The 17,304-nt window shown below is 42.2% G+C and overlaps 1 protein-coding gene across 1 annotated transcript; it reads left to right on the plus strand.

The window, feature by feature from the left end:
• The first annotated feature begins 1,040 nt into the window (after positions 1-1,040).
• Positions 1,041-9,565, plus strand: ca12 (carbonic anhydrase XII). Its single transcript, XM_053426432.1, has 8 exons — positions 1,041-1,092; positions 4,026-4,205; positions 5,472-5,614; positions 7,329-7,424; positions 7,499-7,562; positions 7,836-7,993; positions 8,127-8,257; positions 8,917-9,565. The coding sequence occupies exons 1-8, from the start codon at positions 1,041-1,043 to the stop codon at positions 9,563-9,565; spliced, it is 1,473 nt and encodes a 490-aa protein (XP_053282407.1).
• The last annotated feature ends 7,739 nt before the right edge of the window (positions 9,566-17,304 follow it).

Genomic DNA, 17,304 nt, shown 5'->3' on the forward strand with positions numbered 1-17,304 from the left:
TTCAAGTAGAATTTGAATGTCGGGGCTTATGGACACTTGGATGACACCACACAAACAGTATGGCATGATATGTTTCCTTCTGTTGTTTTTTTTATGTTGGGAGAATCGGTCACAAGTTACTTCAATGTTATTGGATTTGGGTGCAACGCTGTTTACCCCCGAAACTCCAAAAGTGTTTTGTGGACTCAAACACTTCCCCCAACCCTCTGTCGGCATAGTGGCAAGTAGATAATAAGTTAATTTTAAATTTTGGGTGAACTTTCCCCTTAATAGAAATCCTGCACAAACTGAAGGATCAGTTCACATGTGCACCAACACCATAATATTCATCTTTTGATGGCTCTATGTGTTTAGATGGGTTTATTATAAGAGCGAATATAAGAGTATAAGCTACATGTCAGTGACACAGGCGCACGTGCACGCAGCACAGCGTGTCGGCGGATCAGAACCCGGGGCCAAATGAGGGACTCGGATCCGGAGCTGTCACTCACTCTCCGGTGAGCAGAGGGTGGCTGTGGAGGCTGGGTTCTTCTTGTTGTGGCTCTGACGTCAGTGCGTGTTACAAACCAAGCCGACAACATGAGTATAAAAGCCGGCTCGGAGGCTGGACACCCTCCTGCTCTGCACCGGGGCGAACACCGAGCTGCCACACGAGGGTGCGCTGAGGGAACCGACATGAAGTCTGTGAGCGTCTCATCCATCGTGTTCCTGCAGCTGACTCTCTGCGCTGTGCTGCACGGTAAGACCTCCGACGGGTGCATGAAGCAGCCTGGTCAAAAAAACTTCATGTGCACTTTTACATGGTGTAAGGAAAGAATTGGCTTCAGCACCTGCAGGAGGGATGCTGCAGGTGTCTCCATCCACCTGCTCATAAGTTCTCTGAGGAATGAGGATTGCATGTTTCTTTGATCAAAACCATAGATTGTTATGTCTTTCATTTTCTTGTTGTGTAAAATTACAAAAGTAAATGTTAAAAAAAAATTCACTTCATCCTGTTTAATATATAAAGTTGCTCCATTATTTTCATAATATTTATCAAAATGCAAAGATATTTTGTTCCTCTTGTTTCAGGTGCCAAATGGACGTACAGGGGTAAGTCTCATAATTTTCTTACAATTCGGTTTGGCAGTTGTACGCTGGAAAAATTTAAATTTGCTACCATCTTCAATCAATAACACATACATAAATTAAGTTATTTCAGAGTAAAGTTACTAATTGTTAATGGTCCATATTTCTACAGCACTTTTCTTGTGATGACCAGTTGTTGCAATTCACGCATTCAGTGCATCTATGTGCTGCATTCGCTCGACCATTCATCACACACAGTCAGGGACAATTTGAGGTATAGCATCTTGCTGTAGGTCTCTCTGGCACGCGGAGTGGTGGAGATGGAAATCAAACCCATGATCTTTCTGGTTAGTGGACCACTTGATTTCCTGAGCCATGGCTGGCCATCATTTGACTTCATTGGTAGAAATGGCTAAATTTAAGTTGAACCGTTTAAAATTAATTTATGTGTCACTGAATCAATTTCTTTTTAAACAATTTTTTTTTCATTGTTGATCAAGAGTAGAAATATATATTTTTTTACATCCACCTTTGATGCATCTGCCTGTCCAGTTCACGTGCACTTGTAGCCTCGTGTCTCAGTCACTCACTGTGCTTTTCTACCCCTAAACAATGCGGCATTAAGTAATTTAGTGTAATTATATTTGATGCAACTCTCTAAGAGAACTGTCGTCTTGCCCCCCCTCCCCACAGCCGTGCATTTAGCTGACACGGCCGCATGATAGAACAGAAGTGACCGCAGCATCAACAGAGTGTTTGCTAATCAAAGGGAGAAGACAAACCCTCCGCGGCCCCTCTATGACGCCCTAAGACCACTAGCGCTGACAGCCCTACTGTCACCTCAGGTAATTGTAGAGGTCATTATACCGACTCTGCAATTACAACATTTCGTAAGTGGCTGACTGCCCTTGTCTTCTGCCTCAAGGCCAATACGCACTGACTTCTTGAACTATGACATTCTCTTACATAAACTGTGCCGAGAGCGTGACCTCTTGTCTTAGCTCCCTTTAAAAAACTCTGTTGCATTCAGGCACAGGAAGTTTATACTCATAAGTTGGCAGGTGCAGAAAATTGGTTTAATAATCATTTTTCATCCTATTTTCTGTTTTAAGTGCTAAAGTCTTTCCTTAAAGTTACTGTCCCTTTTTTTTCATATGTTTATGATGTGCAAAATCCAGGCCACCAGGGATGAATTTTGAAACTTTCTCTGCAATGTAATTTATGTTCAAATAATAACAGTTAGAGGAAAGTATACCTGTGAAATTCAGTCCTCTGAAAAGCGCCGATCCACTCGATTTCTGTTATTATTGCAGCAGCTGAACTTTAATGAGGGCAAACAGCCCTTTGTAGACACAAGGTCGTTTATCTCCCTGTGGAACTTTAAAGAAATTAATCAAATTCTAAACAAACAATCGAAAATTAGGAATCACTCATAAACATTAATTTAATGTGTGAGTACAGTGGAGAAGCTTAACAGTGTTGCAGAATTCCTCAGTGACTCATCTTGTACAGAATGAAGGAATATACACCACAATCCCATAGTCACAAGCCTTAATGATGACACACAAGCTCAGAGTGGAAAGGTTTGTGATGACTAGCGAGGAAAAGAGTTGATTTAATAATAGTAAAAGAAATAAAAGAAAAGCCCCTCCAGCCTCCTAAGTGCAGCGTGGTGGATTTCACCGTCACTTACAGTCAAACCCTGGAGAAGCCGTGTCATAGTCAGTTGTCTTGAGGGCTGGTAGCACTTTCAGTTGGGGGGGGGGGGGGGGGGGGGGGCACCGCTGAGTCAGAGGAATTATCTTCACATTAACTCTGCATCCTCTGGCAAAGGTCAAACAGTGACCCTTAACATGTGGGTATAAACAACTAAGTTGATGACCATTGTAGTCTCTACCACTGATGTTTTAAATAAATATAAATCTCATTCGACACTTATGTAGAAAAGCTCCCACACTTTCATAATTACCCGCAGTCATGTGGATTCTACCAAGGATTTGCATGGCAAGGGGCCACTGATGGCCATTATTAAAGGGCAGGCTGGGTCTAATTAAAACAATAAATGAAGTAGACACTGAGCAATTATAGCCATAAGTGTATCTTATCCCCTTCTTATAGGGAGCGTTTGCCTGGATTGAACTATGAGTTTTGCCTCAAACAAGTATTCAGGGATTTCACAGTTTTGCTTCATGCCTCCTGCCACGTCTTGTCTGACCCATCCAGTGGGAACTGACAGCCCGGTTGGGGGTATTGGCTTCATGCTGAATCTTTCAAATTTAACCATGGTCTGCTGGCATATGGTGAATCGTGTTTTTTTATTATTTTAGAATGATTCTGGACAGTTAATTATATGAAGAAGGGATGAGAGCTCCAGGCCATTTACTGGCCTTTCATGGTATTTATATTCAATTTTGATGCGTCCATTCATCGCAAAACTCTTGTTTACACCGAGCAGCGTGTTTGACCAGTAATTTAGTATCACAGCTACCATCCCCTCTCCATCCTCTCTCTGACATTGTTCCGCGGCTCATTGTGCCTCGTTGCCTCCGCAGCACACGCCTCCGAGGGACACTGCATGACCTGATCTGTAAATGTGGCCATTTTCGGTGTCTCGTTCTTTACAGAAACCTCTCATTTGGAGAGAAACAGTGTTCTCATTGGCTCTCCCCGTAAACAACAGCCTGGTTCTCACTCTCACTGCTTCAGAAAGGGCCAAGAAGGAAAGCCGCGGGCCTCTCCCATGCTGCCTTGTGCATGGATAATGATACTTCACTTTGATTACAGATTAAATGTTAAGTAGGACTGGACGAGCCTCAGCCCTTTTTTGGATCCATCCCCCATGAAGTCTCCCATTGGGCCATGTGCATTTGCTCATTTGTCTTTAGAATGCAGTGCAAAAATAAAAAGTAATATATGCAATGTAGCAGTCGTGTTTATTGTTCATGTTGCTGTTGCAGGGCCAGAAGGAGAGCACCACTGGTCCAATCATTATCCATTTTGTGGTGGAGCTTTCCAGTCTCCAATCGACATCAAGTCAGATTTGCTGAGGTTCGACCCCAGTTTGCGTCCGATCGAGGTTCATAACTACAACATGTCGCCCAATGAGCAGCTCACTCTTGGAAATAATGGACATTCTGGTGAGTATCGAAAAAAATAAAAAACTTAAAAAAATACACATACACTACATATATAAATAATAAGAAAAGAATAAGAAAAAAGCCACCCAGTTAAAAAAAGGCATCCTCCCCCTCCAACTGGATCCAGGCCACCGCTCCCTGCAGAGCATCACTGCAAAAAGGTCCTTGAGCTTCCTTTCGTTTCATTGACGTCATCACTCTTCTCTACACAACCTTTCATTTAATACAATACTTAACATGCACTGTGTACTTTAACCTCTTTTCACCACACACAGCGACCTAAGCAAACATTATGTTTTGACTCTGGAGCTCAGTGTCCTTCAAATCAAAGCACTCGTCTACATATTCATTAGAGATGGCCCACACATAAACGTGGAGGAGGCTGTTCTTGCTGTAGAGACCAAATTTCTGGGTCAACACAAGGAAAATGATAGGAGGATTTTCTCTCTACATCTACCACAGCAATTTTCCATAATCACTCTCTCATTATCTTAACTGTCCTTTCAGCCAGAGAACGATTCCCACGTGTAGTCTGGAAAAATATGAGCAGACATTAGTCACCTACTCTGCATCGACTGGGTCTGATGCACCTTGACAAAAAGAAACAAGTTCCAGTTTGATATCTATTCATAACACACGCTTGAAATCAATTATTGAATATATAAATCAGATTAAACATTTAAAACATGCCCCCTGTGAATTAGTTTTGAATGAATAAGATTCATTCTGCTTCGTTTGACACTCAGTCAGAGAAAGGGCAGTTAAACTACAAATAACAACTGGTTCGATCTGTTTCTTAGATGTATGAGGAATTTCAGTGACAGCCGCTGTGTCGCTGAACATACATGTACATGTAATGTCTGCCTTGTGCTGGTGATGATTATACGGTTACAATGTCTGTGCAAGTAAACTGTACAGACGGTAAAAAACAGACAAATGCTCATTAAGTTGTGTCTGATGGACGTCAACGCCACAAGCTGAGCCGCGTCATCGGTGTGACGTCTTTCCTAAAACAGCTGACAGTGGTTTTTCACTCATAGACGTTCGTCACACACTGACGAACATGTTGAAAGTGCTCCCTGCGTCACTCCAGCAAAGTGCCTTAGAAGAAGCCGCACTGCTATTACAAGCACGCTGGCGTTCGCTAGTGACTTACAAAGTTTGAAAGGATGCAGCGGATGTTTCTTGATCCCCATTAAGTCAAATGAAGTAACCTCCACCCTGCTCCTTTGTGTGTGCTTGTGTTTGTCGTCTTTCGATCCACAGTGCAGATCTCCCTGCCCTCGAAGATGCACATCTCCAGCCTGCCGCATCGCTACACCGCAGCTCAACTGCACTTCCACTGGGGCTCCTCCGGCCGACCTGCTGGATCTGAACACATGGTGAACAGTCGACAGTTCGCAGCCGAGGTGATCACACCTAATTCCTTCTGCTCATGTTTGAGAGAGGGTTAATACTCCATTTCTGCCCCTACGCACATCTTCATGGTCATATATCAGTCAATCAATCCAACTTTATCTGCATCTTCCATACAGGTTTGTGCAGTTCAAAGTTCTATTGACTGATGAGCCCAAAAAATAGGACAAAACATATAAGTTAAGTCAAACCTAAAATTGATTAAAGAAAATAATAGAATATCATTAATAAAAGGGGATTCATGAGTTTTGCCTTTATTTTGTTCCAGTATACATCTCTTTCATTTTCATTGATAATACTTGCATATATTTTTATACTAGTGAAATATTGAATACAATGAACTTGTAATTTAGTATTTATATACTTTAGTATTTCAACCACTGGCAAAAAAAGTGAATTAAAGGTTAGACATCTACGTTTGAAGTTAGCTCAGTCTATTTATTCAAATTGATGTGACAGCATCTCAGGCTCCAGACAAATGATTTAATACCTAATGACTTCAACGGGTGACTGTTGACTGGCAGAGAAATCAGAGCCACTGACTCACAGACAGTGTTTAAGCTGAAGGAACTCTCTGAAGCTCCGCATCGGCATTTTCCAGCCTCTCCACACTGGCAGACGTTCACTCTATGATCCACCCGTCAGACAATGTCAGAGAATGCTTATTGTGCATCTTCCACTGTAAAGTACAATTACATAAAACGCATTCTAGTTAAAGAGACTTTATAATGTGAGGTTTTGTCAATAAAATCGAATTTACTGAGAAATGTTAATCCGTTTTTCCTTTTAAATAAATTGTAGATTCAATTTTACAATCAAATTAGCACGTTTTGTCAATTAGTTGCCCACATTAAAAGACAAAGACTTGATTTCAGACTGGCTCACTGTGTATAATATGTCAGTGTGACTTTGGTTTGACGGGTTTAAAGGGGTTAAAGTACCAGACTGTTTTACACTTTGGTTTTCAACCACCTCTGGAAAGGAGTGGCTGCTATTTTATGTGTCGGGGCCTGTGAGCAATTTTCACTCTCAGTTAGGAGTGTTGTTTATGATATAAACAAAAAAATGAGTTTTCAGTTTTTTCGGAATTTGGTATCATTTGAATGAGCAGCATCTGTCATGGCTACCATCCTGTGCTTTTATGTAGCTGAGCCACACGTGAGTCTCTGAGGGGACACGTCGAGATCGTGGATCGTTTCATGTGTCTCCAGACGACAGAACCACAGTTCCTTGAGGACATGTTGTTGTTGAGGGATGTGAAGGCGGGAAGTTGAACTTTTCCTCAAAATAGTGCAAACGTCTACCTTACCTCCCAGAGACTGTAAATAAAATGTTGTCATATTTGGCTGGAACGACCATCGTGCCACAACCTTGTCACCAAAACAACTGAAAGTGTCGTGTTTACTTATAAACCACCCACTTAAAAACAAAGTGCGTTGAGTGTTCATCAAGACTAGGAAGACTTTTTTTGTTCTCTCTTACATCTTCCCTGAAACTACTGCATGGGGCTCATGCAAAAATATATGCAACTTATTAAATAGTAACAGTAAAAACTGTAAGATAGAAATACATTCTTATGCAACCTCTGTTCATATGTCATTTTAGCCCATATTTCTTCAGCAGTATGTTTAGTCTCATCCTTATATGTTGTCCTTTGGTTTTGTTTGCTCCACAGGGTCTTGACTTGTTTCTCATATTTCTCAACAGATGCATGTGGTCCACTTCAATTCAGACAAGTACCCCAACATGTCCATGGCTGTGGACAAATCCGACGGCCTGGCGGTGCTGGGTGTCCTGATCGAGGTGAGACTTCACCGACTCAGTGATCTGTGAGTGATGTGTTGGGCAGAACCATGTAAACCCTGTCTCCTGTACAGGTTGGTGAGTTCAATCCTGCCTTTGACCAGTTCCTGAAGTTCGTCAATGGGATTAAATACAGAGGTGAGTCTACAGTGAGGTTTTCTCTAGCAATGTCTTCTCAGCCACATTCATTATTAAGTATTGGTTATGAGCATGTGTAGACAACAATATCAAACACTGTCATCACCATAATTCAGACATCATTAATGACACATCATCCACTTACTGTTGAGGTTAATTTAGGGATTTTAATTCATAAGAAGCTTTGGCTCCTCTTCACAACTAATTAATGTATGCATTATGGATTTTACTTTGTCGAGCAATCATAAAATGCTAATATTATTTATTTCACAGACCAGCGAGTGCAGGTGCCCGGCTTCAACGTCAGAGCGCTTCTGCCTGCACGCTTGGACGAGTATTATCGCTACGATGGGTCACTGACAACTCCTCCGTGTTACCCTAGCGTGCTGTGGACACTGTTCAGGAACCACGTGACCATATCTCGCAAACAGGTGCTGCATCAGTTCATTTCTTCAGCACATAGGCTACTAGGATTTTTTCAGACATCTTAATGTAGGCAGTACTTTATATTAAAACTATACAAAAAATCTCTTTATGTGCTTTTGTTTGGTTGTGTCTTCCCAGTTTGTAGCCCTGGCGACGGCCCTCTTCTCCTCCCATGCCCAGGAGTCAGCCCCTGTGCCACTGAACGGCAACTACAGGAAACCACAGCACGCGGACAGCCGAGTCGTCCTGGTTTCCTTTAAGGAGGGTAAGTATGGCCTTCAAAAACGGGCTTGCGTTATTGTTATGGCATGAGTGCAAATGTCACAGACACGGTATAGCCACTGTGCTGCGTTAAAAATGTTTCTAAGACATGCGGGAAACGTTCTTCTTTTACGAAACACAGGGCTGTCATGTGGGCTGCGGCTTGTTCATGTACGATATCAGCTGCTTGTGGTTGGGCCTCAATGTTGATGCCAAACTCAATTATACTTCAAGTTGATTGACTGTGATGAGCTTGTTGCAAAGTAGGTCATCTTTTAAGACACAACCGATTTAACTGTCCTCTGACATACTCAGAATGTCTGCAGGCCTTCAATTTCTCTTTTAAAGCCTGACTTTCATGTGGTCGCCTCGTTCACCACACTGTATGGTATTTAGGTCCATACAGTGTGGTGCTAATGTGCATGTCTTCTTCATTCCTAAGCTTCCCTCTCTGAGCTATTCTTTTCTAATGGCACATGTTTTTTGACACAGACGTGTGGAATCCTGTGCTTCATGAGCGGCATCTAGCAGGCTGCTGCTTTTAGATTATCACTACAAGGCTGTGCTGGTGCATGCTGGGCGTCGAGACCCAACGTCGTTCCAATGAGTATCCCACGCACTGGGATGTTTAACATGCTGTGATTGGCTCTGTGTCCGATGCAGGCAGAGGACTGCATGGCACTCTTACAGTCACGTCTCCGCTCACGAGGAAGCGGGTCATTCAGCAGCTGCTGGTCGGTGATTTAGCGGACCTGGCTGACGAAGGGCTCTACCAGCTCCTACCAAGTGGCTCGGAGAAACTCCATGCTGGCAAGAAGAAAGACCTCAAGAACCAGCAGAGTCAGAGTCTGGCCAATTCCAAACAATGGACGCTGAATCCCTCCCCGCGGAAGAGGAGCCAAACCAAACAGTCTGTGGGAAAGTTGGGTCTGGCCGAAGACACACTCTGCTACGCCTCACTGGAGCAGAGAGTTCTCCATCAGCTCCAACGGTCCCACTCTGAGAACCAGCTGGTTCACACTCTCAGAGATGAAGTCTTCCCTAAGCTCAACCTCCACAGCTACCTGGACTGTAGGTCAGATTTAGCCCTCCCCACCATCAGGCATATTCTCAAAGGACGGCCAACAGACGAGGCGTCTGAGTTGGACCGCTCTCTGACAAAAGCTTTGATGTATTCGAAGAAACCTCACACAGCAACCAAGGAGACAGTGCCAAAGAGAAACCACGGCAGTCTCTCCCCTGCTACTGTTCCCGGGAAACCACACAGCCAGGGCTATCCACATCCTTGGCTCTTGCCTATGGAGTGGGAAGACTAGAGAGATTCCCGTCATAGTTGAGACTTGCATTATGTCACTTTCTGTAGCAGACATCACTTTCGTGTCCTACAGCGGATGACTAATCTTCCAGCCACGCCCCTCATTCCTTTGACCAATGTTTCCCATAAAACGTATTTAATATTTAAATTATTCTTTCCAGTAAGTGCACATAATTATAAATTCTATATGAAAAAGAATGTGGTATACGAGTTAATTTGCTGAATGTAACTGTGGACCGGCTGTCTAAGCAGATTCTACAACATTAAGCCAATATCAATAAGTTGATTTTTGATCAGGGGAAATTTGCAAAAGTGAGAAATTGTTTCTCTTTCACATCCACCTACACATCTGTTAAACATTACTTTACCAAACGATGCTGTAGAATACATTTCTAGAAATCCAAGCACATACTGTGTATGTAACACGTGCTGTGATTTCTACAGGAACAGCACGTGTTGTCCTGGTATCATCCGGTATCCATATGCATCACCCTATAGAAGATGTAGTGCACATAATGTTATGGCATGGACCATTTATAATGTTATGCTGTATCCCATTTCAGTTCTATATGATGTTAATTCTGGAGCTAACTAGTGATTATTGCCTTGCACAATATAAAGATGCAGCAAAACCAAAAGAATTTGCTAGAGCTTTAAGCGCTTCACATAACATTCCTGTCTTCTCTGACAATTTGTGCGTCTGTTGTACAATTTGTACGCCCGTTTACTCTCAGTGAACATGCAGCTTCTGTACAGTACATGTGGAACTATTTGCAATAAAAGCATCATACTTGAGTCATATGTGGTCGATTTCTTGCCTCCTGCCTTTTCACCTTTCACTTTGTGTAAGTCTATTCAAAATGTGTTTTTTTCTGACTACGAAGTTCTTTTGCAGCATAAAAAAGAACGGAGAGAGACTCACTGTGATATTTAACTTGTATACATGTATCTTCTACATCTACACAGTATGTACGGTTTTGTGTGTGTGAGACCAGATTCACTTTAACTTTTCACTCTTTTTCCTCGAATTGTACAATATCGTTCCTCTTAATTTCTATTTTTCACCCCCTGTTCTCTCTTTTATCTTTGCCACTCAGCTGATCTTTCTTGGATAGACACTGGTACGTTGCCTTTCTCTTCATTTTCTATATTTACACTTTTCTTTTTGTCATGTGTTCATCTTGAACTTCATCGTAGGCAGCATTGACAGATCCTCCACAAATCAAGGCTTTAATATTAACGCTAATCAATTAACCAAAATAAATCATTACTGGAATACATGTGCAGTGTATGCTGCATACATTATCATATAATGCAGCACTAGTAATCATTGTAGAATATAACAACATAACAAATGTAATTTACCATTAAAAAATGCCTAACAAGTGAACCTTTCTTTGTTTAAATTCACAATAATTACATTTTCATTCACATTTACAGACCAACTGAACACATTAGAAAAACTGTTCGCTTATCTTTTCTGTTGCCTCTGTGCTCTGCAGGTTTACTGGTTCCCATTCTGGTGGGCTCTGCACTGGGACTTGTTCTCATTGTCTCTTTAATATGCTGTATATTAAGGCAAATAAGGTAAACAGAGACAACAACACAAAAACACAACTCTACTTGTTCAAATCATGTCCTGTACATAATAACTTTGTTTAGTGCTGCTCCTCAGCTTTATGATCAGAACTTTTGAATTTGATGTTACTCCAATGACTTAAACCTGATTCAGCTCACACTTATCCAGGACGTCCATCTGCCGTCATCTCCCAAAAAGGAAGGCGATAATAGTTAGTGAGGAAATTCTCTGCTTACCATGACTGATTTTAAGAGGGTTAAATATAAATATAATATCAACTGGGTGATTGGCGGAGGATATTTCAAGGGAATGGTTAAGCTCAATTGAACGATGCAGCCAGGGTTTTCAAAGGGAATGATGGATTTTAAAGCGGCTGTGTACACAATAGATGCAGTTTGGGGAATGTAGACTCGCTTGTGCCGCTCTTAGTCACAAGTAGAAAATATCAGGTGTAGATCAAATAAAGTTTCTATAATTGGGGCTTTCTATAAAATACAAGTGGTACCATCGAGAATAGTTTCTCTGGCTTTGTAATTAGAAGAGATTTTTTCTGTACAAAGTTAAAAATAGGTTAAGAATTCATTAGAGAAAAAATAAACTTTTGAAGAAAGCGTAACAGTGACAGTGACTCACACTTGTGCCTGGTAGAAGAGTGATTTCTTTTAAAGAGCCAGACAAGAGGATGCACCTGCTGATCTTTCCAGGTCACTTCTGTGCTCAGGAGGAAACATTTGCAGGGAAAATGGACCAAAAAACATAAAATGTCCATAATATGTAAACAGTCCGATAACTACTCTCTATAACTGCTCTCTGTCTCACTGTAACTGAGGAAATTAAATCAATTTCAAAAACTCAAATTACTCTTTAGGGAAAGAAAGAAGGAAAGAAATCAACAAATTAAAAAAGATTGAATGCATTTCCCCCAAAATACTGTATGTTTATTGTTACCTGCAATTAAGTCTGACAAGAAGATTTAATCTGAGCTACAATGATTTTTGGCCAATAAGGGGTTTTAAAGGCCAAATCTCATGAAATGACATATGCTTGTGTTTATGAATAAATACAGCTAAATGTCTACTGTAGCAGTAGTCAGTCTCACTAAAGAGCTGAAAAATGTTCGAAGATGTCTCTTCATCATCGGAAATAGCTTCCCCTCTTCACTTTTCTATGCTAATGATGTACAATCTGTTTTTGAAGACACACGTCTGTTGTTCGCAGACTTTCTGCATTAAACAATATTCAATGTTCCTTCTGTCTTCAGATGTTCTACACAAAATATCAGCAGAAGCACGTCATACTTCACACATGGCGGAGCTCTTGTGCCAGTGGAGAATATGGACGAATTGAGATTTGTGGGGGGGAATATAGACCTAGCTCTTAATTTCCTGCTGCAACGTCATTAACATCTTGCTCACATAATCTTAATTTCAAAACAAACCTCACATAGACTGTCACCCAGCAGAGCACATATCTTCGCCAAGGCCCAATAGTCTCCTTAAATTTAATCATTCTGAACCAAACTTCACATACTTATAGATATTAATCCTCCTGAACATCCAAGGTCGAAAAGGTTGAATGCTTGAAATACAAGTGTTAAATAAAAACTACCTGGGTCTGCTCCCTGATAATGATCCGCACCGAAACTGAATGGGTTCTTCCCTGACCAGTATAAAATCCTTGATGTGGTAATCTTACCAGTGGTTTTTGTGTAATCAAACAGAAAGAGAGGGGTGAAAATATCAAGTCGTTGACGGAGGTGATAAGAGATGCATGATGGCGATGAACTGAACTGGCATCTGATCAACTTCCTTTCTGGCTGTTGGTTACATATGTAAAGTCAGTCTCTGTTTTTTTTCATTTCTTAGATTTGCTGCTGATCAGGACAAAGAGAGAGAGAGAGACGAGTTCGGCTCCAGGGTGTAGCTCGTCGTCCGGGAACTCCTTTCAAAGAACCTCAGTTGACAGTTTTCCTTTTGCACCACTCACACTGTGCGAAATTGTCCCATGGGTCAGTTTGGACGTCTGTGGAGGGATGCAAGGTTTAAGCATCACGATAAAAAGTTTGAATGCAGCCCTTAGGTTTTTTGGACGCACTGTTTTTATTTTTTCTCAAGCCACAGTCTGGACTTCCTTTGCTGTGTTGTGGCAGGAAGAACATCATAGGTCTTCATACTGGATGGTTAAAAAGTTGTTTCATGCTGTACGACTACTTCCTTAGAGTAAGAGGAACCACTTTCCTCTCTAACACCCCTTTATTTACGCATCATGATGTGGTCAGTTCGTCCGGTAAGGCCGGGAGCTGAACTGGCGAGAAGCTCAGGCCAAGTCGGACCGTGGCACCCGTTCCCTTTCGGCTTTACTGGCGTGGTGGAAAGCATAACCACAATCCCAAACAATGGGGGGACAGGAGTCGACAGTCATCCTTGATGGTAGGGTGGCCTGAGAGGGATGGGCTTTGCCACATTTCCACCAAGCCTGTACTTAGAGCTGCTCCGTGGATCGCATAATAAAAGGACTCTCAGCTCGGTACAAACACAGAAACACAAAGCTCCTTCCCTGTGAATGATGCTGAGAGAAGAGAGGCTTTTGTATTTTCAGGCTGCATGTGGGCTGACCCCTGACCCCTGTCCGCCAGTCTGATCACAAGACTAACTCCCCAGCAGTGCTTCTCAGTTAGACTAGAGCCTGCGCACTTACCCTCTAGATTGCTTGTTCTCACTCTGCTGGACTCGAGTTATGAGATCATGTCACAGGGTTTCCCATGACCATGTTCTATATTTTCCTGAGTTTATGTTAAGTGTATTTGCATGCTTGTAGCATAGAACAGTAGTTCCCAAAGGAGGCTTTGTCACAAGATGCATTCAACAAATCAAATACAATTTTGAAATGAATAGAAATATTAGTGCATTTGAACCATAATTGTTACTAAAGTTGAAAATAAAATATAACCATGCAATTAGCCTTTTGATGTTCTTCATTCACATGTGACCTCTGAGGTGATTATGTCCCTCTCTGACATTGGAACACGCTCAAATCAATAGCCTCTGTGTACCACCTGGCACATAAAGACAACATTTTTACTGTTTAGCTTAATATTGTATACTTTAGACTAATCGAGCAGTGAGAAATGATAAAATTAGGTGAATTGAATACTAAATAAAGTGTGGGTTAGTTGTTCCTCCACCATAGGTGGTGCATGGATCTTCCACATTAAAGCTTCCGTCATCATTCCTTCAACAGAACCCCTTACTCCTGCTCATGCTTCTTGAACTTTCACTGTTGATACTCATTTGCCATTTAAAAAAAAAGAAAATTAAAGACATGAAGCCATTTCATGTGTTAAACCTTTTTGTAAATGTTATGTGTGCTACAGTGTCTCTCAGTTTGTGTTGAAGTGTAAATAACTTATATCTCGATTAAATGAAATCATGTTTTTGGAATGAAACGTTTTTTTGCATTATTTCACCTTTGTGTTATTATCAATTTAACTCTTCAATTTATTTCACTTATACAAATACATTTTATGAAGGGTTTGTATTAGTATTCGACGATGCGGTTTCCAAACAACATTGTTGTGCAAGTTCACACCTCTCATGAACTAGTTCAAAGTTCAGTTCATACAAGTAAACATGAATAGTTCACGTTCGCAGTTCACCATTTAAATTCTGAACTAGTTCATATTTCAGTTAATTTCATAGTTTTAAGGTGGACAGTGAGAATGAAAGACTTAACTTGTTAAAGAAAACCTTATCCATCACTACCCCTTGCCTTTACTGTCGGAATGTTTATCAGACAGTGTGGAAAAATCCCTCAGATAATAATAAGGTGCATCGGATCTCGGATGTAGTTGCTGAGTCTGCGTCTCTGCTTTCTCTTGCCATCTGTATATGAGACCGAGAGCTGTTGTGTTGCAGGTATGGCCTGCTCCTTTAAGGAAAGTTTGTAGTGTGTGACGTAGTGCACCAGGGTATTGTGGGAAAAGACGCTAAAAGTGTGTGTATAACGAGAAGTGATGGAGCACATAGAGGTGATGCGAGTGTTGCTCCTGCTGTATATCCGAGAAATAAAGTGGCCGCATTCCAAGTAAAGAAACATCTCCTCCTCCTTCTTCACGGAGCGGTCTGGACGGCTGGTTACCTGCCAGACAGCGAGCCAAGATAACCAGTGACAGGGGCGGCTCCTGGTACAGGCGACATAGGAGACTGATTTATCATGACGTGACACATGCAATGTAAAACAATACATTAACGTCACACCATCATCCTCTAACCCCGGGACGCACCGGAGGTAGAAGCGCTGCGAAAAGCGCTCCGACTCCTTTCTTCACCCATGTTAAATACTTTGGCTGTTTGCACCGGCAGCATAGTGCCGGGAAGAACCAGGAAGCGCCGCAGCCACACACACAAGCACATAATCTCCTGTGGGGGGGGGGGGGGGGGGGGGTGGCAGCTACAGCACCTGTGAAGACCAGCACCCCTGAACCAGCGCGGAGAAATGATGATGAAATGTAATAAAAAAAAATTTAATATAAAATTAAATATACAATTTTTTAATTAAATTAAATATAATGCGCACGCACATCCTGCGCAGAAGCCCACTGCGCACATTCTGCAGAAGCCCATTGCGCACATCCTGCGCAGAAGCCTACTGCGCACATCCTGCAGTAGCCCATTGCGCACATCCTGCAGTAGCCCATTGCACACTTCCTGCGCAGAAGCCTACTGCGCACATCCTGCAGTAGCCCATTGCGCACATCCTGCAGTAGCCCATTGCGCACTTCCTGCGCAGAAGCCTACTGCGCACATTCTGCAGAAGCCCATTGCGCACTTCCTGCGCAGAAGCCTACTGCGCACATCCTACAGTAGCCCATTGCGCACATCCTGCAGTAGCCCATTGTGCACATCCTGCAGTAGCCCATTGCGCACTTCCTGCGCAGAAGCCTACTGCGCACATCCTGCAGTAGCCCATTGCGCACATCCTGCAGTAGCCCATTGCGCACATCCTGCAGTAGCCCATTGCGCACTTCCTGCGCAGAAGCCTACTGCGCACATCCTGCAGTAGCCCATTGCGCACATCCTGCAGTAGCCCATTGCGCACATCCTGCAGTAGCCCATTGCGCACATCCTGCAGTAGCCCATTGCGCACATCCTGCGCAGAAGCCCAATGCGCAGGAATTGCGCACGCAGCTTTATTTTTTTATTTTTTGAATAATTTTTTTTCCTGTTTTTAAATTTAATTAATTAACATAGTGTAAGATATTTTGCAATTAAAAGGGAGAAGTCCTGCCAATTTTAAGTGTAACATGTTGCCAGCTTGAAAATGGAAAAGAGTGGGATTTGAACCTGGGTCGCTCTAGTTAGAGACCAAATGCCTTACCAACTAAGCCACTTTAGCTGATGGTTTCCACTCGGAACTAATCACTTTAACACGATGGACAAATTATCGTGTGTGTGTCGGTGTCATTTTATGCTGCTTTTGATAAACACTTCAGAGAAAATGTTTTCTACTTTATTACATATATTTGACAGCCTTACTTAAAAGATACTTTTATATTTTTGGCTTTTAGATACTGGATGAAACCTATTGTTAGAGAATAACCCAGTGAGGGGGGAATATTTTTTGAGAGAAGATTCCAGATTCATTTGGAACACTTGGAATACGTTGCTTGTTTGGTCTGCATATGTGTGCCATGAGTGATGGGTAACGTAGTGATAAGTCTAGTTAGTTGGTTTCGGTTAAGCTAAATCGCGGACATTTTACGGGGACTGAGCAACGACATGGTGAAAGCATTCGATTTAGACAGCGTCTCTCCTGAGGAGAAAGTGAACAGGTAGGGGTGGGGCACGTGAAAGTTCTAGGCCAATGGCTGTAGGGTTTTGTGGGATGCCAGGCTCTCATTGGCTGATGAGTTGGCGTATCAAGGGTGAATGAGGAAGGGGAGTGAAGAATACAGTGGTGGATGAGAGGAGTGTCAGAGTTACGAACAATAAGCGTGTCGTGTTCGCTGGACTTTAATAAAGTTACACATAAAGAGAGAAGTTTCCTGTCGTCTATACGCGAGGACGCTACAATATGAACGTGTTCAACGTTCAAATTCGTTATTGGTCATTGAGTTGCGTTCAGTTCATCGTTCTCATAAAAGTGAACGTGTTCATTGAACG

This window comes from Pleuronectes platessa, chromosome 7 (genome assembly GCF_947347685.1).
Source record: "Pleuronectes platessa chromosome 7, fPlePla1.1, whole genome shotgun sequence".
NCBI classification, from domain to species: domain Eukaryota; kingdom Metazoa; phylum Chordata; class Actinopteri; order Pleuronectiformes; family Pleuronectidae; genus Pleuronectes; species Pleuronectes platessa.

Coding starts and splice junctions, on each gene's coding strand:
- ca12 (XM_053426432.1), top strand. CDS start 1,041: ATGCAAAGATATTTTGTTCCTCTTGTTTCAGGTGCCAAATGGACGTAC. Junction 1,093..4,025: donor TGCCAAATGGACGTACAGGG/GTAAGTCTCATA, acceptor TTGCTGTTGCAG/GGCCAGAAGGAGAGCACCAC. Junction 5,615..7,328: donor GTCGACAGTTCGCAGCCGAG/GTGATCACACCT, acceptor ATTTCTCAACAG/ATGCATGTGGTCCACTTCAA.